The sequence below is a fragment of the Giraffa tippelskirchi genome, chromosome 6 (genome assembly GCF_054371585.1).
Source record: "Giraffa tippelskirchi isolate mGirTip1 chromosome 6, T2T-mGirTip1v1.2.pri, whole genome shotgun sequence".
Taxonomy (NCBI): Eukaryota; Metazoa; Chordata; class Mammalia; order Artiodactyla; family Giraffidae; genus Giraffa; species Giraffa tippelskirchi.
Window position 1 is genome coordinate 72,353,624 of NC_137280.1, and position 25,120 is coordinate 72,378,743.

The 25,120-nt window shown below is 45.3% G+C and overlaps 1 protein-coding gene across 15 annotated transcripts in view; it reads right to left on the reverse strand.

The window, feature by feature from the left end:
• The window catches only part of FAM135B (family with sequence similarity 135 member B), a 252,056-nt gene that overhangs the window by 139,557 nt on the left and 87,379 nt on the right, over nt 1–25,120 (reverse strand). For all 15 annotated transcript variants that reach the window (XR_014057507.1, XM_081503749.1, XM_081503757.1 and 12 more), the window contains one exon: nt 8,474–8,569. Coding sequence is in view for 14 of the 15 variants with exons in the window: in XM_081503749.1 (XP_081359875.1) it covers nt 8,474–8,550 (77 nt within the window). In the remaining variant the exon portion in view is untranslated. The remainder of the gene's footprint in view (nt 1–8,473; nt 8,570–25,120) is intronic.

The following is a 25,120-nucleotide window of genomic DNA, read 5'->3' on the forward strand; positions in this document are numbered from 1 at the left end:
GATTCACAGACCAGGTGCCCACACACACACACACTAGCAGCTCTGACAAAGGTTCTGTCTGTTTCACCGGCGGTCATCTGCACCACAGCTGCATGGGAGGGACGCCACACATTTCTTCTTGAGAAGGATGACAACAGAGAAAGCTTTAATGTGTAGAAAAGGGGGATGGCATGATGCACCTGGTAACGTATGTATGACCGATGCAGGGCGCCCAAAACTGGCGCTCTGTGACAACATGGAGGTGGGGGGGTGGTGGGAGGGGGGCTCAGGATGGAGGCGATACCTGTATCTCCATGGCCAGTTCATGCTGACGTATGGTCAAAACCGTCACAATATTGTAAAGCAATTATCCTTCTATCTAAATAAATAAATAAGAACAACTAGCACATTCTTCAACTGAGGTTCAGCCCAATGAATATTAATCGTATAAAACTCAAAAAGAAAAAAAAAAAAGAAAAGGGGGAGGGCAAGAGATCATCTCTGAGGATTCCATTCACTGAAAGATCTTTTGTGAGGAAGTGTGAATAGATTTGGTTAAGAAAATGCCTCTGGGGCCTGTCAGTCATTGGCCAAGAGGATCTAATTCCTAGTACATCATCCTCTGATTATTCAAGGTAAACAGACAGCATCAGGCAGCCAGGAAAGGAAGTCTGAGTGAGAGTTCCCCATAAAAGTTGGGCTCTGAAGTTGTGCTGTTTGCAGAAGTGGGAGTATTTAAAGAAGTGGAAGTGGGGAGTGTCTGTCGTAACATCTGAACACCTCTGTCTGCTCCAAGTGGAACAAAACATGCCCAGCAGGGCAGAAAGCACATGCGTGGACTCTGGGGTGCAGGCAACCCCAGGAGAAGCCCTTCACCTGGCCACTTGCATGAAGTGCAAAACTGAACCAGACTTGGAACTCATGTCAGCCTGTGCTTCCTCTGTGACTTGTGGATAACACTGCATCCTGGTAGAACTGAGGTCTGATGTGAGGCTTTTTATAATGGGCTTCCCTGGTGGCTCAGTGGTGAAAGAATCTGCCTGCAATGCAGGAGACCCAGGTTCAATCCCTAGGTTGAATTTTACAGTTTTCAACTGCAAATACATTCTTGTGGACTCTAGTGTATTGAGACAGAGAAGTTTCATGCAGTGGAGCTAAAGAGACTTTTTTCAAGGAGAATAAAGAATTTCCCCCTTTCTTGGAACACACAGCATGCTGATGAAAGTTAAGTTCTATCTACATTTAGAAGGAGCTGCAAAGGACCAGCCTCACAGGAGTGTCTTTTCTTTTCCCCAAAGTTCCCAAACAGTAACTGCAGGGACCTGAGTGACAGTCTCTGGGACCTGTGGAGCCACCCAGACACCAGTGACATGGGAGATTTTTACATCCCTACTGTTCACAAATGCTCCTCTGCTCAGAAGGTAGAGATTTGCCTGATGCCATGAAGACTCTTAATTGGTGTTTAATTCCTCTAAGCTTTGTAAATGCCTTCTGCAGAAGTCTAAGAGGAGATGGAATGGGGATCTGGGAGTAAGTGGGGACGGTGAGGCTGAAGATCATGTCCTCCCTCACCTCACTGGATGATAAAAGTGCTTGGTCAATTTACATTCCTTCTAACAGGGAAAGTGAAAGTCGCTCACCTGTGTCCAACTCTGCGACTCCATGGACTATACAGTCCATGGAATTCTCCAGGCCAGAATACTGGAGTGGGTAGCCTTTCCCTTCTCCAGGGGATCTTCCCAACCCAGAGAGTGAACCCAGGTTTCCTGCATTGCAGGCGGATTCTTTACCAGCTGAACCACAAGGGAAGCTCAAGAATACTGGAGTGGGTAGCCTATCCCTTCTCCAGTGGATCTTCCCACCCCAGGAATCAAACTGGGGTCTCCTGCATTGCAGGTGGATTCTTTACCAACTGAGCTATCAGGAAAGCCAACAGCGCATGAGGGTTCCCTTTTTGCTGCACCCTCTCCAGTGGAGTCTAGAAAAATGGTACAGATAAACCTATTTGCAGGGCAGGAATAGAGATGCAGACATAGAGAATGGGCCCGTGAACATGGGGAGAAGAGGAGGGTGGGATGAATTGGGACAGTAAGACTGACATATATACACTACCATATGTGAAACTGCTAGCTAGTGGGAAGCTGTTGTATAAAATAGGGAGCTCGGCTCAGTGCTCTGTGATGACCTAGGTGGGTAGGGATGGGGGTTGGAGGTGGGAGGCTCAAGAGGGAGGGGATATATGTATACACATAGCTAATTCACTTACTTGTACAGCAGAAACCAACACAACATTGTAAAGCAATTATACTCTAATTTTTTTTTAAAAGGTGCTTGGTCAAACGGTATTCATCTTCATCAACATTACCAGAGACTTAGAACCAAGACGGACTTCCTTTGTGGCTCAGCTGGTAAAGAATCCACCTGCAATGCGGGAGACCTGGGTTTAATCCCTGGGTCAGGAAGATCCCCTGAAGACGGGAAAGGCTACCCACTCCAGCATTCTGACCTGGACAATTCTATAGACTGCATAGTCCATGGGGTCGCAAAGAGCCGGACATGACTGAGTGACTTTCATTCCACTTTCACTAGAACCCAGACACGTGGGGAAAGTTCTTCATTTTCAGGGTGTACTGTTTATATTATTAAGAGTAAAGTGCTTCCTAATTATTCAAGAACAAAAAAGTCACAGTAACTTCTGAATAATGAAATGCATTTTAATATGTAAAAAAAGAAGCAAAATGTCCAAAAATAGAGCACTGGTTAAATAAATTATGATGGAGTCATATGATGGAATTCTTTGCAGCTGTTAATCGTGTGGTAAAGGGACATACAGGTGATGAAAAATGTTCACTGCATGGAAAGAGAGAAAAGAGAGAACAAATTAATATCACACTTTTTTTTTTTTTGACCAAGCTGCACAGCATGTGGGATCTTAGTCCCCTGATAAGGGATCGAACGTGTACCCCCTGGACTAGAAGCACAGAGTCCTAACCACTGGACCACCAGGGAAGTCCAATATTTTACATTTTTGTAAAGGAAAACACATATGAAATATGTGCATATGAAATAATGTTTGCCCAGTGTAAAAGGAGAGGAAGAGGGATGGAGTTCTGATTACCAAAGTGATGATGTGTATCATGAAAAATAAGACAAAGTACAAGGATGAAAATGTCACCATAATTCTTTCAATAGGCAAAACTGATTTATATGTGTGAGCCATTAAAAGTTTAAAATGAGAAAATGATGAAATACATTTAAAATTGCTTTTGAGCAACATTTGACAACTGATGGGAACAAAAACAGAGCAGCTAAGGAACTCACTGTCTTACATCTACTCCTCTGACCCGAGCTGAGCTCAAAGACCCTTCCAGGAAGGAAATATGCCGCAGTTCAGTGAATCTCTAGTGATGACAGTATTTCACTAGCTGCCTGACCAGGTCAGCTCCAGCCCTGGCACTAACCAGCTGAGGACCATCTGGTACAGATTTCAGTTGTGACCAATGAGAGAGAAAGGCTAGAATGGGCTCAGCCCACCTTGCCAGCACTGCCAAGCCTGATTCTCTCTAATTAGATGCTTTACAAACATCACCTCATGACTTCCTTGTGTGTGTGTGTGTGGTTATTTATTTTTAATTGAAGGATAACTGCTTTATAGTATTGTGTTGGCTTCTGCCATACATCAACATGAATCAGCCATAGGCATACACAGGATACCGCAAAACAAGAAGTGAGGCCAGGGAAAGTCAGCAATGCGCCACGGGTGCCTGGCTCGTAACAGAAGACGTGGAAGCAGGCCTGAGATCTCTGACTCTTAGACCAGACCTGTGTCTCTGCTTTTTCCTCCACTCGGTGTTTATGACCACATGCCCTCTTGTTCCCCTTGAGAGGCCTGGGCGAGCGCTGCAGTGAGCACAGAACTGAAGGGGACCGCACTTCCCACTGGCTTTCTGTTCCCCTTTACTCCTCCAGGAAGTGATTAGGCCCTGTGGGTGGCTCTGAGCTCACAGAGATGTTTTAATCTCTGCAGGCTGACTCTCAGCCCCCTGGAAGGGTCTTTTCTCTACAGATCTGCCAAGCCTGTCCTCAGCCAGGGGTTAAGAGGATAAAAGGCTTAGAGCCACAGGCTTATGAAGTCACAGATTCATAGGGGAAAAAAATGGGGAGGAAAAAAAATGGGACAGGGTAATTGTTAACAGGAATGTGGATTTGCTAGGAAAGTAATCCGGAGGGTCCATCTACATAAGCCCATGGGTATCTGACGTCTGTTCCCTCTCCATAGGAATTTTTGTTTTTAATGCTGTTTCATGGGGAAAGAGAGATCAAAATTTTATTAAAATAATAATCATGGAATTTCACAGAAAGAAAGACACTTAAAGATCACTGAGTCTATCTACTCTCCTTGTGCTAGATGGAAACCTTGGCTGCAAGTGACAAAAGTCCCAAATCAAACCATGTGTAATCCCTACTCCCTTTCTTAAAGTGGGAAGGACTGAAAAGGACGGCAACAAATTTTAATAAGAGAAGTGAAGAGAGGGATTGTTTCTGACAGAATCAGACAAATCAATTAATTGATCTCTGGCAAGCAAAGATAATTGTATTTCTGAGTCTATTAAGGCACATCAGGGTTAGTTAGCTCATTTCACAGGGAGCTTAGCTGTCACTGGGCATCAGGGCACAATGGCAAATGTCAGGGCAACAACACAAGACGGCATTTTCTTTCAGGAGCCACTTGACTTAGGAGTGAACCATTTTCACTTCAGCAGAGATGAGGCAAGTCAGTTTCTTCAGAGGGGATTTCAACTCTAATATTTCTACAAGTGTTTGGTCTTACACATCAGATCTTGATTATAGGTCCTTTCTGAGCAACTCTTCTGTGGGCAGGACAAAATTTATATGTAAAATCATCTAAAACTTCTGGGCAGAAAAGTCTTCTAAATGACATTGTAAAGAAGGAATGGAGGAAAGAAAGGAAATGAAGCTGAAAATCAAGCAATGAAAACCTTCACACAGATTATAGTCATGTGTGAGAGGATAACAGAATAAAACATAAAAGATACTCTTTAGAAGCAGGGGGGAAGAGTATTCACAAAAACCAGGCTGAACAGAGTAGGTGAATATCAATCAACATACAGAAATAGTTTGGAGAGGAGGTTATATTTGAGCTGGAGCTTGCAGAGGATAGAATTGTCAAGGCAGATATTAATATTAGGAGGAGGAGGGTCTGAGCGAAGAAGTTTAAGATCAAACCACTGAGAGTCTGAGCACTGCGCTAAGAGTGAGAGCAGAAGGAAGCTGGGGGATTTTTAAACAGGGAAGCAAGATGATAACATCAACCTTTTGGGGTAATAACTCCACTAACAGTGTGAAGGACAGACTGGAAGCCAGGGTTCACAGGTAGAAGGGACTATTTAGATAGCCTCTACTCAGTACCAGTTTCCATGCTAGCTGCTTGGTCTGTATGTATTAATTAATGCAATTAGTGCCCTACCTGATCAGATTACCTCACGAGACGGCCTTTGTCATCACCATTTTAGAATGATAGCTTTCATGTTGTCAGAGCCTATAAGTGGCAGAGCCTGGCTTCAAAGCCAGGTCTGACCCACAGCCAGGCTCTGCAGCGCCTCCCTGCCCTGCCTTTTTATCAGGATGAGCCTCACCACCAAGCACAGGAGTGACGATTCATGAAGCTTTTGACTGGTTTCAGGAGATGCTTTTCTTTGAAACTTCACCTTAGCCCTTAGCCCTAAATCCTTGAGCTCACCTCAGTATAGACTTGGGATAAATGCAAGTTGATTGTTTGTTCAACATCACCAAAAAGCAGTATACATTCTGGAACTAGAAAAAAAACACTGATAAACATAAAAGAGCTGTAAGCAAGTAACTCCCTGATCAGGGCAAATCCCCACTCAGTATTCTCAGTTCTGTATCTTTGTGATTTCAACACAGCATCTCACACAACACAGCATCTCACAGCAAATCAAAAGTGGGGGAGGTGGCTGGGACCTCCCTGGTGCTCCAGTGGCTAAGACTCCATGCTCCCAATGCAGGGGGCCTGAGTCTGATCCCTGGTCAGGGAACTAGATCCCACATGCCACAACTAAAGATCCTACTTGTTCTAAGACCTAGTGCAACCAAATAAATATTTTTTGTTTTTAAAAGAGAGTTGTCTATCTTGGCAGAGAGGGTAAATGAACTGGCATATCTGGACAGAGGCTCAAGAAGCCTCTCATTAACTGGAGAAACCAAGTGGAACCTAGATGACCACAGTCAAACACAGTTCAAAGAAGGACACGTTCCTTCTTCTCCAAGCCCCAGCTCTATTCTCTACCATCCAAGAACAGTATGGAGCACACATCCCCAAAGCCCACTTTCTCTCTCTTTGATGACATCAGGAGATCATTTGCCATCTTTCACCCAGGCCCCCACCGCGCCCAGGAGGTCTGGACGGCAGGCATCACATCCCCATGGAGTGCCTGCTAGGAAAGTAATTACATTTCACACACACAGGGTGCCTGGGAGGTTCACAGCGGAAAAATCCTTAGCCCTTGAGCTCCAGGAGTCATGCCTGTCAGGAACTCCCCTTGCAGAGGCAGAATCCTGGCTAGCATCAGGCCCAGCCTGTTCGCAGCTCCCTGCTCGCAGAATCCAGGGGGCTGGTGACCATCTACATCAAGGTCTTTATGGAGATGGGACCTTAGGGATCTTAAAACTCCTGCCATCCCTCCTTGAGAAGTCTAATGGACTTCATCCAAAAGTTGCCCTGGCCTGTTCCTGAATGTAGCTAAACTGAAACCCACTCTCAAGCAACTTTGGTCATACAATTATGCCCCCATCCACACTGAAGTGTGCCTGGATCTCCACACTCCTTGACTCCATGAAATGGAAGCATCAAGAGCTGAAAGAAAGCTGTGAGAATCTCCCTTGCTCTGGGAGATGAGATGGACCAGTGGTCTCCAACCATTCAAGATTTGCATATTTACCCGTAAAAATATTTCCAGGCATGCAGCCCCAATATATGTGCGTTTATTTATAAATCATATGCATGTACAGTTCTATTCATAAATGGTATGTGTTATAAATGTAAGAAAAAGTATTTAAAAGATAAGAAATGTGATAATTCATGGTTTAAAAGTAATTATTTTATGTGTTAATGGAACACAGAACTTTTTGTAACATACACAGTAATCAAAATATATATAACACATATAATATACATATACAGTGGTAAGTATACATACTGCTGCTGCTGCTAAGTCGCTTCAGTCGTGTCTGACTCTGTGCGACCCCATAGACGGCAGCCCACCAGGCTCCACCATCCCTGGGATTCTCCAGGCAAGAATACTGGAGTGGGTTGCCATTTCCTTCTCCAATGCATGAAAGGGAAAAGTGAAAGTGAAGTCGCTCAGTCATGTCCGACTCTCAGCAACACCATGGACTGTAGCCTACCAGGCTCCTCCATCCATGGGATTTTCCAGGCAAGAGTACTGGAGTGGGGTGCCATTGCCTTCTCCGAAGTATACATACAGTGATATACAATAATAAAAATTACATGTATTATGTATTACAATATACATATACGTATTAAAAAAATGTAGAATAGTGATTCCAAGTTCTGGTTTTAATTCAGCCCAATTCAATATTAGACTTTAGCAGTGAACATGGATAAATAAGATGCCTCCCCAAACCATATAGATATGGAAAAAAGAGTACCACAGACTTACTGGATAACTCATAATTTCCATATTCATTTTCAACCTCTTTTACTGCCTGCACAGAGCTCTCTTTGTGCCTTGGATGTGCCATTTTGAAATGTCTTGCTAACAATAATGATTTCATACAAGCTTCGGTCAATATTTGAAGGTCAATATACAGCTCAGATGAGGTGCATTATTAATAATTAGGGTTATAAATCCATATGTAAGTTCACATTTCTCAGTCTACTAAGTGTTGGCTCTGAAGAAGTGGTCATTCTTTGTCAGTGTGGGACTCATATGCCAAATCCAGAGTACATTCTCAAAAAGTGAATGCAGCTGTATTTTAATTGTATATTTTTAAAAAACATTGTAAATTCTCAGTTTCTGAGCGATCTGGGTACAGGTTTATGATATGTGGTTTGGTGAGCTGGCCTCTACAAATATTGATCCTACAGACACCTTTTTATCCGAGTTACACAGGCAAGCTTCATTTCCAATAAATTCACTTTCCTTGGATGCTGACTGACAGATTTAATGGGAAGAGCAAGTAGGAAGAGGTGCAGGAGGAGGAGAGAAATTAGCATTTTCTGGTCTTTATCAACTTATGGCTCATTTTCAAATGCACTAAAAGTCTGGGTTTTCCACTTGTCAGGAAAAAATAATACAGATTCTTTTCTTGTGAATCCAAAATACTCTATGACCTCTCCTCACCACCATTATCTCCTGGCAGAGGAAAAACAAAACAAGAGAAATGAACAAACAACGATATAAAGAGGCACAATTACTGAAAGCATACTCACCCTCTCTGAAACAGATCCACATTATAAAATTTATGTAGCTCTACAGAAAACTCAACCGTTCCTTGTACTTCAGACATGATCTTCTCGGTTCATTACCTAAAAAAACAAGAGGGAAATGAAGAGCTTGAGGACTCACCAGCCAAACACAGACAGCCCAGGCTTCTACAACTGAACCCCAAGCTGCACTGATGTAAACAGACAAGAGTGTCTGGCCAATGGACCATAATGTGTCCACTGGATGTCATCACTCAGGGGGGTTCCTTTCAGAAGAAAGACATAGAGAGATGAGATGACTTACATGATGCCAAACAGCTCACACTTCCAAGAACTAGGACTCAGACCCAGATACCCTAGTTTCTAAAGCTGGGCTAGTCCCCTGCCCTTCCTTACCTGTCAGTGCTTGGAGGCACTAACATCTGGCTACAAGCACGTGCATAATGACCAACAGAGCAACAATCCCTACTCTACTTGTGTGACCTTGAGCAAGTCACTGAACTTTGCCCAACCTCAGTTTCCTCATCTGTAATGGAAGGACTGGTAACAGCATAGAAGTCTCATAGATGATGGGGAGAGTAAATAAATCTGCCACAGAGAGCACTTTGCACAGTTCCTTGTTGCTGTTGTTCAGTGCCTAAGTTGTATCTGACTATTTGCCATGCCAGGGACTGCAGCATATGCCAGGGTCCCCAGTCTTTCACTCCCCCCCAGAGTTCACTCAAACTCATGTCCATTGAGTCAGCAATGCTATCTAACCCTCTCATCCTCTGCTGCCCCCTTCTCCTCCTGCCCTCATCATCATCCTTCTCCTCCTGCCATCATCATCCTCCTGCCCCAGCATCAGGGTCTTTTCCAATGAGTTGCCTCTTCCCATCCAAAGTATTAGAGCTGCAGCTTCAGCATCAGTCCTTCCAAGGAATATTCAGAGTTGATTTCCTTTAGGATTGACTGGTTTGATTTCCTTGCAGTCCAAGGGACTCTGAAGAGACTTCTCCAGAACCACAAATCCTAACATGTATTAAGTAGTTCATACATCATAGAGACCATTAATAATGATGAATAATAATAACTGAAGATGGCTCTATCATGGTTGGTATAAATATAGCGTCTAAACAGCTAACGCACCCAGGGTGCAGGACAAATGTGTTTTCTATCAAGCAGGGGAAGCAGAGGTGGTGGGTGTTGTCACCAAGTGGATGCTGGACCCAACTTGGCAGGTGGTTAATTTTCCAGGGCAGGAGACCCTGGGCCAATAATAAGAAGGTTGGATAGGAAAAGTGAAAGGGTACAAAATTAAAATACTCCTGTCTAGGGTATGAAACAAACTGACAAAGAGAATCATGGCAGGATGGATTTTCTGAGGATATGAAATCATCTAGATATCAGGGATGTGGAAAAAGGAAAAGTAACTGACTTTTACTGAGCATTTACTAAAGTCATCTGATTCCGCCCAAGAAGAATGCTGGGATAAAAGTTCTTGCCCCATATGGCAGATAAGGAAAGAGATCAGGAAGTCTCTAACCTGAAGTCCCTTTGTGACTCTAGAATGTTCTAGTGATGTGTGTTGTCATCAGCAGCCTCAGTTTACTGCCATGTGTAATGGGACAATACAAGCTACCTAGGAGGAAGCTAAAAGGTAATTACTTGAAATTCCTTGCAATTGAGTAGGTTCCGGGGGAACTGTTGCTGCTGCCGCTATTTAGTTGCTCAGTGGTGTCAGACTCTGCGACCCCATAGACTGTAGCCCACTAGGCTCCTCTGTCCATGAGATTCTCCAGGCAAGAATACTGGAGTGGGTTGCCATGCCTTTCCCCAGGGGATCTCCAAGGATCAAACCCGCGTCTCTTGCGTTGGCAGGTGGATTCTTTACCACTGAGCCACCTGGGAAGCCTCGAAGAACTTGATATTTCTAAATAGGTCATAATAGTAGCTGGCATGATCTTGGAAAGGGGAGAGAATAAGGAGGGAGTCAGAGGAGATTTGGTCTCTCTTGGCTGGCGAAGGATGATTGCATCTAAGTTTCCTTTCAAAGCTCCCCCTCTTTCTGCCCCAAGATGCCTGGAGGACCAGACCACCATCGCTGGGGCTCAGAATCCAACCTCACTGCAGGTAATGGGGTCATGCTATGCCAGACCCAAAAATAAGAGCACAAGGGATTAACTAGGCTTTAATACTTAGCAACTAAACAATGACAACAGCTTTGTCTCAGCTCCAGCCAGAGTGCCATCTGGGGCACCGTGTCTAAAGACGCAGGATTCCACATACCACGTTAAAATGCAGCAGATCTCACCACCCAAGCTCTATAAATTCTGCAGGATTGAATTTCAAGCTGATAAGCCTGAAAGGCCAAACTCAAAAAATGTGTTAAAAACCTATTTTCCTAATGGGTGAGCCACTGAGGCATGCCCCAGTCCTGCCAAAGGCATGAGAGCCAGTCAAGGTCAGAACCCGCTGCTCAATTTCAAGGCATTTCTAGTAAAAGCTCAGTGGAGGGACAGACGACTAAAGTCATTCTGAGCTTCCTTTTGTTATCACATTAAACAGGAACCATGCAACTTCCCCTCTTTCTCATCACCCCTCTCGGTCTCAATTCTCAAAATACTGCAGAGCTGGCAAAGGTGTCTGATACCCTTGCTTGTAGATATCAGTTCCAATAATGCCTGAACCCTCTGTGATCTCTGCTCCTGGGGGGAAGGATCAGGGGGAGGGCAGGAACAGGACACCCCAACACCCACAGGCTCAGGGATTTCCATTCATTATTTCATACCCTCCTCACATCCTCTCTGAGGCAGGCAGTACTGACCCCGATTCACACAGGTGATTATCCACGCCACACGAGGGAAGAACACTGACCCACGGGCCCACAGCTCTGGTTTCCCAGAGCCATGCCTCACCTGCAGAATAGCTAGTGTCTTGTCTTAGAGCGGGGAATTAACATTCAGAATAAAAAAAAATTTAATCATAGAAAATATCATACAGAATATTTTCTCCTGGGAAGTCACACCCTACCTTCCTACAGTTCAGGACTAATAGGATGCAATCCTGGAAGGTGTAGATGCAAATACAGCTTCTTGATGAGAAGCTACGACGTGGTTCATTATAACCCAACACCCAGTAATTCAATGAGGGTGATGAGCTCACGTTCAAAATATCAGTTTTAAAACTCCACATTGATTCTGCTGGTAACCACTAGGTCCACTTTGAAGGAGGTGCAGGAATCTGCAGGAATCCAGAGTCACCGGCTCTGTTTCCAGCCCTCTGCCTGATCTTTCTGAGGCCTAGAGAGAGCTCAGTGACAGCAGTGGTTTACAGATCTGGCCCCCCAGGCCCGAAGCACCTGGTTGACCAGATCACCATCCTCTTGCAGGACTACTTCCACACACAAGTGAAACAGGGCAGGACTCTGGTCCTTGCCCCTCCCCGATCCACCCCCACGTCCTCTGCCTGCCTTTTGTCTATGGAAAATTTTAGTCAAAGATTAAATTTAACCAGAGAAGTGGGAAATGGGGAAAACAAGGAAATCAGTCAAAGGAGCCTAAATAAGAATAATGCTGTCATTAAGCATAGTCAGGGCCCTTAGTTCTTTCTCAAGGGCTATTGACAATAGTCTGAGCCATATCCTGTGAGCTGTCTTATAGATACTCAAACACCAGGTGGATAAGTTACTACATGATGACCAGGATGTGAACTGCCACAATTCTGAGAACTGGCCACAAAGAAATGGGAACAAACCCACCCCGTTAGGAAGTGATTAGGACTATTAACTGTACTAATTAAATATTAATTAGGAAGTCTGTACCTGAAACAATCAAGATGATGCCGGTTAGATCACTGATGACCAATCTGAAGATGACTGTTAGAGATGACTATGCTGTTTCTGCACTTTGACTATAGAACTCTCAGCCCCTGCTTTTGGTGGTATGGGGGTGGGGGGAGTCAGAGTTTGGACAGACGTCTGCCACCCTCCTTCCGCACACCCTCTCAGTTGGCAACATCTGAAATAAAGCAAACTTTCCTTTCCACCCACCTGGCCTGTTTATTGGCTTTTGAGCGGCCAGCAGCCAGACCCCACACACACACTTTTGGTAACAGGGGCACGAAACTCTCCTCCCTCTGCACATCAGAGCTGAGTCTGAATCCCCTCCCCCCTTAGTTCTTACACCCTGAGATCTTGCCAGGCCCCATCTCTCCACAGGTACGGTGAAAGAAAGGACATTAAGGAGGTTCAGTGGATTGAAGATTATCAGGTATATAAAGAGCTTCCGTCATTTTCTGACAAATCGTCAATCATTCATCAGTGGAAGCAGCAAGTATTTTTATTTCTGCCTTCAACACCACTGGCAGAAATTCAAAATCCCCCTCATGCAATGCAGACCCAATGAAGACTCATTCTCTCTCCTTTATATTAGAGGTTCTGGGGTCCCTGGAGGCCTGGCCTCCATGTCAATTAAGGTGGAAAAATTGTTTCCACTTTTCATTGCAATGTTTCTTAAATGTTTCATTAGTGAGTTACATTTTCAGAAAATGTTTCAGAACATCCTTAAGAGCCTCAGAGGAAATTTGTTAAAAATATTAAGGCTATTTTGGAGAAATACCACCATGCCAAAACCTCATCAGATACTGCTTGGAAACAAATCCCTTTACAAACACATCTTCCTTTAAAATGTAGTCTTTCCCTTAAAACATCAATCTTCAAAGTGTGTGGCCTTTGAAAGATTAAATGAAAAAATGCATGCTGATCTTAATGGGCATCAGCATTGACTTTATGAAAAGGGCATGCAAAGTTACCGTGCTCAAAAGATTACATGCCACAGAATTACAACATGGCGAGTGGAGAAGGTTCAGGAAAGGACCATCTGATGCTACAGAGCAGAAAGTGAGGACAGACAAGGCACACCACAGCACAATCCAGAACGTTCCAAGGGGACCAGAACACTCTATCAGATCCTGCGGCTTCCTCTGGTCTGAGGGAAGCAGCAGAAATGGTCCTCTGACCTCCCGTAACTGCATTTAACTGCATTCACGAGTACCCTCCTCCCCAGGGAAGTTTTCTCCAGACACCCATTCTAAGGAGGTAGATAGCTCCAGCTTTCTGCCTGGTCACTGCAATGGGAATCAGCTCTGCGTTCAACGAAAATGATCTCATTGGGAATGAAGACTAGCATCTCTTCACTGGAAACAGAGCTTCACCTACAAGGAAGGCTTGTGCCCTGCTTCAAGAGCACCCCAGCTGCATTAGATGCCAACCCTGGGCCTCACCTCTGAATGGGACTTTGGACCAGCCAAGCAGCATCTCTGAGCCTCCATATTCACGTCTGGAATGTGGACCAACAGCCCGCTTTCAGGCAGGATTGCTTAGGATTCAAATTGGAGCATCTCCTGGAGGTGTTCATTCCTTTCACACACTGAGAGCAGAATCGAGCATAGGGACCAACCCAGATCACCAGGGATAGACAGACATCCACGTCATCAGAGGACACAGGCCAGAAAGGAGAGAGCCGGGTCACAGCTGTGGTCCACGGGAATAGGTATCCTGACATAAAGGTGCACAGAGAAGACAAGACTGCCCAGTTGCAAAGGCCCAGCAGGGCAGCCTGCAGGAGGCTGGCCAGTCTCTCAGGTACCAAGCTCAGCCCCTCAGAGCCATAGAACCTCAGGCAAGACCTTAGGCATTCTGTACCTTGGTTTTCCCAACTGGAAACTGCTTTGTAACCAGTCTATGATACACGCTTAATAAGTACAAGCCATTCTGATATGGAAGAAAACCTAAAAACAATATGATAAGCATGGTAGGAAAGAAATGATAACTGCCTCCCTCCTATGAGTTACTGGACCCCCTGGCAGACTGTGAGCTTCCCTGGGGTCTCCCAGCTGGCAGGAGGCCAAGGGGAGGTCGGAATTCATGTCTCTGATTCCCACACATCACAGCAAATGCAACCTCAGCCACTTGGCCCCCCTGATGTTAAAAAAAAAAAAAATAGTATTTTCTTTGCTTCAGTGTAGAAATTAAAATGGGCTGTATGTGTCTATTATTTTTCATGTCTGAAGACAATGCCAACCGAAGCATCCCACACTACCCTGAGGTCTTATTTCCCTTGGGATGCTGAGCTCGCCTTAGGCAGCATCTGAAAACACAAGCATGAAGGCACATAAGGTTCACAACCTCGTAAAAGGATGACAGAATTATAAACTCAGGTAGAGTCTAAAAGCACTGAAGGCAAGGGGGCAAACACCGTTGCAATCGGCAGCTCCAGGTGCAGAGCCAGCCCCTTCCCACCAGTGCTGGTGGCGCTCACCCAGAAGTTAAGCATGTAGCCAGAGTGGGTGGCAATGCATCTCTCCTTCTACCTCCTGAAATGCATGTACACAAGTGGGCACCTAAGTGTGTGTGTGCATGTGCACACACACATACACATACTCAAAATGCATCTTGGGAGTGACCTCTTGGAAAGACGATACAGAATCATGCAAAAGGCAGCAGCTCTGATCCTGCCAAACACGGGTCATGTGCAGACCACTTTAAGGACTAGCGGGAAATGGCAACCCACTCCAGTATTCTTGCCTGAAGAATCCCACGGACAAAAGAGCCTGGCAGGCTACAGTCCACAGGGTCACAGAGAGTCGGGCACAACTGAATCGACTTAGCAGCAGCAAGGGCACGTTAAACCAGGTTTTGTCCTCCCAGCTTCCACATTTGTAACCCTAAAAAGTAGTGTATATTTTGCAGTGACTTTTTTTTCCAATGGACACTAATATATTTCCAGCAACATTATAGATGCTCAATAAACAGTGGATAAGGCTAATGTTAGAATAGTTAATAATAACAATAGGCGTTTATACAGAGCAAAGACAAGCTTGAGCACCCAAAGAAGTTCACCCTGGAGGGTGGGGAAACCAGCAGGAAAACCTGGGCTGAGCCCAGAAGACAGTCATGCCCTTCAAACTCTGGGACACTCTGCCCTGCCAACCTGCTTTTCCCACTCTGTCACCCACCTCCACCAGAAGCTCCGAGGGCAGCCTCATCGAAGCACTCCACCTCTTGAACAAGGCTTACCTTTGCGTGACTGTGATCCGCTCTCTCCACCAGGTGGCTCACATATCTCCTCCCTCCCTGACCTGCTCCTAGTGCTTAAACGTCCAACCCAGTTCCCCCGGGACCATTCCTCAACAGTTATGCCCCAAATAGGCTATGCCACCACCACCCTGACCAGCCTGTGTTCTGGAAGTACATCTATCTTTCAGGTTATACATGTGAGTTCCAGGGGCTTCCCTGGGGGTCCAGTGGTAAGGAATCCACCTTGCAATGCAGGGGACAGTGGTTCAAATCCGGGTCTGGGAAGATTCCACACATCACAAGGCAACTAAGCCTGTGTGCCACAGCTACTAAAGCCCAAATGTTCCAGAGCCTGTGCTCTGCAGCAAGAGAAGCCACTGCAACGAGAAGCCCAAGCCCCACAAACAGAGAGTAACCCCGCTCCCGCAACTAGAGAAAAGCTGGAGCAGCAAGGAAGACCCAGCACAGCTGGGAAAAAAAAATGTGAGCTCTTTAAAGGAAGGACATTCACTGAGTTTAGCAGAAAACATAGTAGAGAGAGCACAAAATAGCATTGTGGGACAAATCAGAGAAGGAATAAAACAAAAACAAATGCAAGAGAAATTTACATACACACTGATAAATAAATGAATCAATGAGTTGATTCTCTTATTTCCAATCAAATATAAAGTTTCCCTGAGCACCTGGCACCAGCTCCTACTTAGGACTTAAGAGTCTGAAATGATTCATGGCTCTTAGTTTCAATGCAAGCCTGACTTCCTTCTGTGCTCGGTGCAGGAAAAGCAAGGCAGTTCAATCCATCATGTTTAAGAAAATTCCAGAGAGGAGCCAACATCCGAGAGGGAGGCAGTCACTGATGGTGGCTCCACGGCAGAGGACACTCTATTTATCCTTCCAGAAGCCACAGTGTAAACAGGAGAGGCGGTGAATGCCAGCCGTGAGGCTCCCACCCAACGCGTCGAGGCTGGCATTTCAGACGCGCTATGTGTTGGTGCCCCGTCCGTGGAGCTTAGGGATCTGATTCTGCTGACATCTGTCACTAGCTTCACAAAGGCAGCAATGACTCAGCCTGAGGCTGTGTTCCCACGTGGACCACCCACCGTCAACCTTCTCACACAAGAATGGCCACCCTCCTCCCAGCCACCCTTTCAGCCAAAAATAGGGAGGAAGGGACTTAAAAACTATGTGAAATGATGCTTTGTGGAGCCTCCTGGAAGCCAAGAGGAAGGGGAGAACCAGCCTGCCTCGGCACTTCTATTTATTTATTTATTTTTTTTGCCACATGGCATGTGGGATCTTCCCCACAGGGACTGAACCTGTTTCCCTGCATTGGAAGCACAGAGTCTTAACCACTGGACCATCAGAGAAATCCCAGCGTCAGCTCTTTAGAACTGAGGCTGCAGGCTCCTCCTCCTCTGGGACCACAGGTACCTCCATGGATCGGGGCCTCCCACCAGGAGTGGTCTCTGTTGAGGCTTTGGCAGTAGGCTCACAGACCCACAGAGCTGCACAGGCCTTGGCACTTAGACAGCCCGACTCCCCATGACACAGAGGCGAGAACCGAGACCGCAGGGTGCACTGAGAGGCAGCCCAAGGCAGAGAAGGAAGCAGAGCCTGGTGACATCAAGGCCACGAACGGTCACAGCCACGAACCCTGGCCTTGATTCGTTCCTGCCTTTGTGCAGGTGCCTTTATCTCTGGTCCTCAGTGTTACCATCTGTGGATAGGGTTCCTGACACCCTCCCAGCAGGGCTACTGTGAGGAATGGAAGAATTTATATGTGAAGCATACAAAATTCATGCCGCGATAGCCAGCCCTTACAAAACACTCCAAGCAGCTGCTGCTGTTAATGACATGATTTCCATAATGACAACAAATACTCAATGAACAGTAACTAAAAGAAACAATAAACCTCTCATTCAAAGTTAGCAATTTCTGTTGTTGTGCAGTCACCAAGTTCTGTCTGACTCTTCCCGACCCCATGGACCACAGCACGCCAGGCTTCCCTGTCCTTCACCAACTCCTGGAGCTGGCTCAAAGTCATATCCATCGAGTCGGTGATGCCATCCAACCATCTCATCCTCTGTCGTCCCCTTCTCCTCCTGCCTTCAATCTTTCCTAGCATCAGGGTCTTTTCCAATGAGTTGGCTCTTCATATCAGGTGGCCAAAGTATTAGAGCTTCGGCTTCAGCATCAGTCCTTCCAATGAATATTCAGGGTTGATTTCCTTTAGGATTGACTGCTTTGATCTTCTTGCTATAGTCCAATAAAAAGAAATGCCCAGATTGTTGTGGGCTAATAAATGTCATGATGGTTCTACAATAGCATGGCCTCAGCTATGAGTCCCTGATCAGTGACAAGGGGACGATAAGCATCCTGGAAAATGGAAGCCAGGGTTGTGCTGAGGACATGGGGTCACAGGGAGTAAGGATGGAAGGTAAGACCCCAAAGGAACAAACACAACACGAGACCTGGCAGTGTGAAGGATTAGGGTAGTTACCTTCAAGTGTGATAAAGAACAAACTTGAAATAGCAACCTTCACACTGGCATGAATATTAATCTTTATAAAATGACGATGACAATGTGTTTGGGGGCATGAATTAATCATGAGCTTACACTTTCTAATTTTTAAAAACAAGCTTCCCTTTATAAACATCTCAGCAACACCTGCTCAGACTCCCTTTGTGGCCATGATGAGACCACTGGTTCAATCATTCTGAAAATGCTGATACCAACAGAAGGCTTCGCATGTGTCAGCAATGGTACTAGGTACCAGGGAGAGATGCATGTGTAAGTCAGGAGTTCCAGAAAGGGAGAAAAGACAACAGAGGATTGTTCTGTGGTACAGTAAGTGCTACAAGGGGATCATACAGGAAGTCTGTCCCATGGAGCTGGCCCATCATTGTCTCATGTGTGTAAGAGGTGAGGGGGACAGAAATCATGTAATAGGATGAGGGCTGAGAGGGCTGAGCACATGTGAAATGCAACTGCCAAGGTGAACGTCTCCCACTTAACCTGACATGTTTAACCACATACGAGGTGTTATTTGATATTTAAGGATGAGGATGGGGGATTCTCTGGTGGCCCAGTGATTAAGAATCCGCCTGCCAATGCAGGAGATAACAGTTTCAATCCCTGAACGGAAGGACTCCACATGCCACAGGGCAACTAAGCCCATGCACCTCAACTACTGGGCCCGTGTGCCCTGGAGCCTGGGATCCACAGCAAGAGAACGGCCATGCAGTAACAAAGACCCAGCACAGCCAAAAATAAATAAATAAAATTACATGAGAAAGAAGAAGGACAAATAACAGACAGTTGACACAAATATCATGCTTGATTAGACAGGGGAGCATGACAGAACTGTCCCCGCAGGGAATGCAGAGGTGGCACCAGAGCCAGGCTCTCTACGTGCTGCCTCTAAAGGGCCACACCCAGCTGGGGCCCAGGACTCACCCCTGTCCATCTCTTCCAACCTGCCAGCATCACACAGATCCCACAGATTTCCAGAATATTAGAGACAGTTCATAATTCTCACCTCCCGGTTAGGGGAGAATGGATACATGTATATGCATGGCTCAGTACCTTTGCTGTCCACCCGAAACTACCACAACATTGTTAACTGGCTATACACCAATATAAAACAAAAAAAGCTCGAAAAATAATTAATTTATTAATTAAAAAAATAATTCTCACCTCCCTAGCTCTGTACAGACTATTCTTCTGCCCTGACCTAGCCTCAGAAAGCATTACTTTGCTAGCATGTGAGATGAGTGCAATTGTGCAGTAGTTTGAACATTTTGGGGCATTGTCCTTCTTTGTGATTGGAATGAAAACTGATCTTTTCCAGCCCTGTGGCCACTGCTGAGTTTTCCAAATTTGCTGACATATTGAGTGCAGCACTTTAACAGCATCAAATTGTCAACATCTGTTGGATCATAGAAAAAGCAAGAGAATTCCAGAAAAACATATACTTCTGCTTTACTGATTATGCCAAAGCCCTTGACTGTGTAGATCACAACAAACTGTGGAAAATCCTTCAAGAGGTGGGAATACCAGACCACCTTACCTGCCTCCTGAGAAATCTGTATGCAAGTCAAGAAGCAACAGTTAGAACTGGACATGTAACAAGAGACTGGTTCCAAATTGGGAAAAGAGTACATCGAGGCTGTATACTGTCACCCTGCTTATTTAAGTTATATGCAGAGTACATCAGGAGAAACACTGGGCTGGAGGAAGCACAAGCTGAAATCAAGATTGCCAGGAGAAATATCAATAACCTCAGATATGCAGATGACACCACCCTTATGGCAGAAATTGAAGAAGAACTAAAGAGCCTCTTGATGAAAGTGAAAGAGGAGAGTGAAAAAGCTGGCTTAAAACTCAAAACATCAAAAAACTAAGATCATGGCATCTGGTCCCATCACTTCATGGCAGATGGATGGGGAAACAGTGTCAGACTTTATTTTTCTGGGCTCCAAGATCACTGTAGATGGTGACTGCAGCCATGAAATTAAAAGACATGTGCTCCTGGAAGAAAAGCTATGACCAACCTAGACAACATATTAAAAAGCAGAGACGTTACTTTGCCAACAAAGGTCCATCTAGTCAAAGCTATGGTTTTTCCAGTAGTCATGTATGGATGTGAGAGTTGGAATATAAAGAAAGCTGAGCACCGAAGAATTGATACTTTTGAACTGTGGTGTTGGAGATGACTCTTGAGAGTCCCTTGGACTGCAAGGAGATCCAATCAGTCAATCCTAAAGGAAATCAGCCCTGAATATTCATTGAAAGGACTGATGCTGAAGCTGAAACTCCAATACTTTGGCCATCTGATGTGAAGAACTGACTCATTTGAAAAGACCCTGATGCTGGGAAAGATTGAAGGCAGGAGGAGAAGGGGAAGACAGAGGATGAGATGGTTGGATGGCATCACCAACTTAATGGACAAGAGTTTGAGCAAGCTCCAGGAGTTGGTGATGGACAGGAAAGCCTGGCGTGCTGCAGTCCATGGGGTTGCAAAGAGTCAGACATGACTGAGTGACTCTCACCCACTCACTTCACTCAAGAAGCCTTACGTGCCAGCTGCCCTCTGACATCAAACAGCCTAGCTGCTCGGCTGTCAGTCCCGACCCTGCTCCCCTCTTACTCACTACAGTCATCCTCAAATGATTAGAGCAGCTAATATTTACTGAATGCTCCCTGGGTGTCAGACCCAATTCTAAGATTTCCTGTATAATTAATTTAATCCTCCCAACAGTCCCTCTGGTAAATACTGCTATAGCCATTCCCATTTTATGGATGATGCACAGATAGGTTAAGCAACCTGCCTGGGGTCACACAGCTAAATAGAAAGCAAAACTTAGATTAGAATCAAGGCAGTGTGGCTGTGGTCCCGGCTTCTTGCTGCAGTGCCTCCTGCAGGCACTGCGCAGGAAGGAAGGATGCTCACTGGTCCAACCCAGCACCAAGCCCAGGAGGCAGCGCAGGGTGCTCAGTGAGTAGAACTGGATATTGTTGTTTAGTTACTAAGCCCTGTCCAACGCTTTTGGGACCCCACTAAGCTCCTCTGCCCATGGGAATTCCCAGGCAAGAATACTGGAGCAGGTTGCCATTTCTTCCTCCAGGGACTTTCCAGACCCAGGGATAGAACCTGTGTCTCCTGCATTGGCAGACAGATTCTTTACCACTGAGCCACCAGGGAAGCCTGAATAGGACTGGGCATTAATTCATTAATTGAAAGGAGTTGGATCACAGATGGAAACCACCTTGCGTAGTCACACATTCAAATACAGTTTGGAATGTAAACCTCTCATTTGAATAAATATTTGCCTCTCCTGTCTTTGCAACAGTCTTTGCAAACTGCTCTTTCATCTCCTGGCCCCCAGCCCAGGAAGCCCTCCCACCCATTTGAGCTTCTACTCCCAGCTTGCATGCACCTCCAGGCCTGCTTCAGAGAACTCTTTAGGCTGGAAGACTAAGTAGCACTTTGCTATGTGTGAAGACATTAGCTAAATAGGGTAATTCACACTAAAGTGTGAATGAAGCCAACAGTGGGAGGGGAGCAGGGAGGAGCAGGCATTTTAAGGTGGGAGCTGAGTAAACCCTCTATTTGTTGCAAGCACCTCAACTTTCTGGAACTCGGGGTCACCGCGGACACTCCTCATTAGCCTGCCCACCTTGATCCTCTCCCTCAAAGTCAAGGAGCCAAGTTACTCAGTTGTCCACTGGCATCGTATTTTTCTAAGCCAAATGGGAAAAGAACAGTGTTTTAGAATTAGACCTAAGTTTGAATCCCTCCACTTTTGAGCCTTGCGACCTTAGACAAATAACTTAACATCTTCCGAGCTTCTAGTTTCTTATCTGTAAAAGGGGTCTGGAGAGAATTAGATCAGCCCAAGACAGCCCTGGCACAAGAAGAGGACAGTGTGCTGAGCGTGGCTTTCTCTTCCCTGTGCCAGTCTCACTCCTCCTCTTCTCCCCTTCTCCAGGTCTCTGGAAAGGACTCTGAAATTACACCAAGTCATCTACGTACAAACCTTCAAGTTGTGAGCTCTCAAAGATTTGAACATGTGTTCATGTGTCCAGTCATGTAAGTTGGCTCACATGCCTGGCATACATTGTCATAGGTGTGCATCCTCTAAAAGTGATTGTGCTTTTGGTAACTTTACTGTACGGAATGTATAGAGAACAGTAGAAAGTCTCTGTATTTCCAGCCCAGAATGTTCAGTAGCAAGTGTAAAAAGAGCAGTATATAGACCAGTGTGTTAGCTGGGTACTTAGGCTAACTTTGTTGAACTTACAAACAAATTGGACTTAAGAATGTGCTCTCAGAACAGAACTCGTTCGTGTGTAGGGAACTTACTGTACCTCCCGGACTATGTTCTGAAGATATTCTTACCAGATGTTTCTTCCCAAAAGAATCTCTTGGTTCAATATGCTTGGGAATCACCAGATTATGCAAGGTTAATTCTTGAGCCTGAGGAACTTCTCACAACTTTTAACATGATGCTACTTGCAACTCTTCAAGGCAAGGACTATGACACTGATTTGTCCCAAAAATTACATTTTAAAAGTACGCTATGTGCAATGAACATTGCTATCTACCAACAATGAACTTACTTCCTGAAACTTCACTTACAGGCTGGAGGGGTAGATTCATTAGCAGAAAATCCCCTTTTGCCTGAAAGGAAAACTGTGATTTCAGTGTGGGGACCTCTGCATGGGAGTGAAGGCTCAGTGAATATCCAGGGGCTGGAACCTTCAGGTGGTTTACTTTCCAGTTCCCACTGAGCACATGCTAGAAATCTGCCCTCCTTCATGTGCACCCTTTGTTCCTTTGCATTATCTCTGTGTGTGCCTTGCAGAGTCTCTGATGTCCTGGGAAGCAGAGTAGAGTGTGAGACAAAATCAGTTCAGTTCAGCCCCTCATTCGTGTCCAACTCTTTGTGACCCCATGAACCACAGCACGCCAGGCCTCCCTGTCCATCACCAACTCCCTGAGTCCACCCAAACCCATGTCCATCGAGTTGGTGATGCCATCCAGCCATCTCATCCTCTGTCGTCCCCTTCTCCTCCTGCTCTCAATCTTTCCCAGCATCAGGGTCTTTCCCAATGAGTCAGCTCTTTGCATCAGGTGGCCAAAGTATTCGGAGTTTCAGCTTCAACATCAGTCCTTCCAATGAACAACCAGGACTGATCTCCTTTAGGATGGACTGGTTGGATCTCCTTGCAGTCCGAGGGACTCTCAAGAGTCTTCTCCAACACCACAGTTCAAAAGCATCAATTCTTTTCCACTCCATTTTCTATATAGTCCAACTTTCACATCCATACGTGACTATTGGAAAAACAATAGCCTTGACTAGATGGGCCTTTGTTGGCAAAGTGATGTCTCTGCTTTTTAATATGCTGTCTAGGTTGGTCATAACTTTCCTTCCAAGCAGTAAGCATCTTTTAATTTCATGGCTGCAATCATCATCTGCAGTGATCTTGGAGCCCAGAAAAATAAAGTCTGACACCGTTTCCCCATCCATCTGCCATGAAGTGATGGGACCAGATGCCATGATCTTAGTTTTCTGAATGTTGAGCTTTAAGCCAACTTTTTCACTCTCCTCTTTCACTTTCATCAAGAGGCTCTTTAGTTCTTCAGTTTCTGCCATAAGGGTGGTGTCATCTGCATATCTGAGGTTATTGATATTTCTCCCAGGAATCTTGATTCCAGCTTGTGCTTCATCCAGCCCAGCCTTTCTCATGATGTACCCTGCATATAACTTAAATAAGCAGGGTGACAATATACAGCCTTGACGGACTCCTTTTCCTATTTGGAACCAGTCTGTGGTTCCATCTTCAGTTCTAACTGTTGCTTCCTGACCTGCATACAGGTTTCTCAAGAGGCAGGTCAGGTGGTCTGGTATTCCCATCTCTTGAAGAATTTTTCACAATTTATTGTGATCTATACAGTCAAAGGCTTTGGCATAGTCAATGAAGCAGAAATAGATGTTTTTCTGGAATTATCTTGCTTTTTCGATGATCCATCGGATGTTGGCAATTTGATCTCTGGTTCCTCTGCCTTTTCTAAATCCAGCTTGAACATCTGGAAGTTCATGGTTCATGTATTGCTGAAGCCTGGCTTGGAGAATTTTGAGCATTACTTTACTAGCATGTGAGATGAGTGCAATTGTGTGGTAGTTTGAGCATTCTTTGGCATTGTCTTTCTTTGGGATTGAAATGAAAACTGATCTTTTCCAGTCCTGTGGCCACTGCTGAGTTTTCCAAATTTGGTGGCATATTGAGTGCAGCACTTTCACAGTGTCATCTTTCAGGATTTGAAATAGTTCAACTGGAATTCCATCACCTCCACTAGTTTTGTTCGTAGTGATGCTTCAGGGTGAGACAAAATAAGTGTCCACAATAATGATGGTTGAAAGGAAGGATGGAGGAATGGATGGATGGATGGACAGATGGGTAGATGGATGAATGGACAGATGGATGGATGGAAAGATGGATGAATGAATGGACAGATGAATAGATGGATGGATGGATAGATGGAGGAATGGATGGATGGGTGGATAGATGGAAAGATGGATGATGGATAGATGAATGGATGGTGAAAAGACAGAATGATATGAAAGTCAAAGTGCTAATCAAGGATTCATACCACCCATATTGAAACCCAGATCTTCCATGAGCACATATATGCCTGTGACTCCATCTCTTCGCTTATAAAATAAGTGACCTGCATGCGTCAGTGGAGACCACGAGGCATGTGATGGACCAGAGAACAGCACTCCGAGCCCCAGTGATGGTGGCTTTTGAGCTAGGTAGGCCTGGAGCTGCCCAATCTATTTTCCAACAGAGAAGACAGACATCTTCTTTACTAGGTGAAATCTCCTGACATCAGTTGTTGGAAATGAATTTAATAATTTTCAAAGCCATCTGCAGTCCAAACAAATTCCATCTGTGGAATGTGTTTGTCCCAAGGGCCACCAGCTCATGAGATGTGGACCAAATAGTCATGAGCCAGTGTTTATTCAGTGGTCGCTGGGGGCCGAGAGTCTACGTGCTTTACCACAATATCACATTCAAACTTCCACCA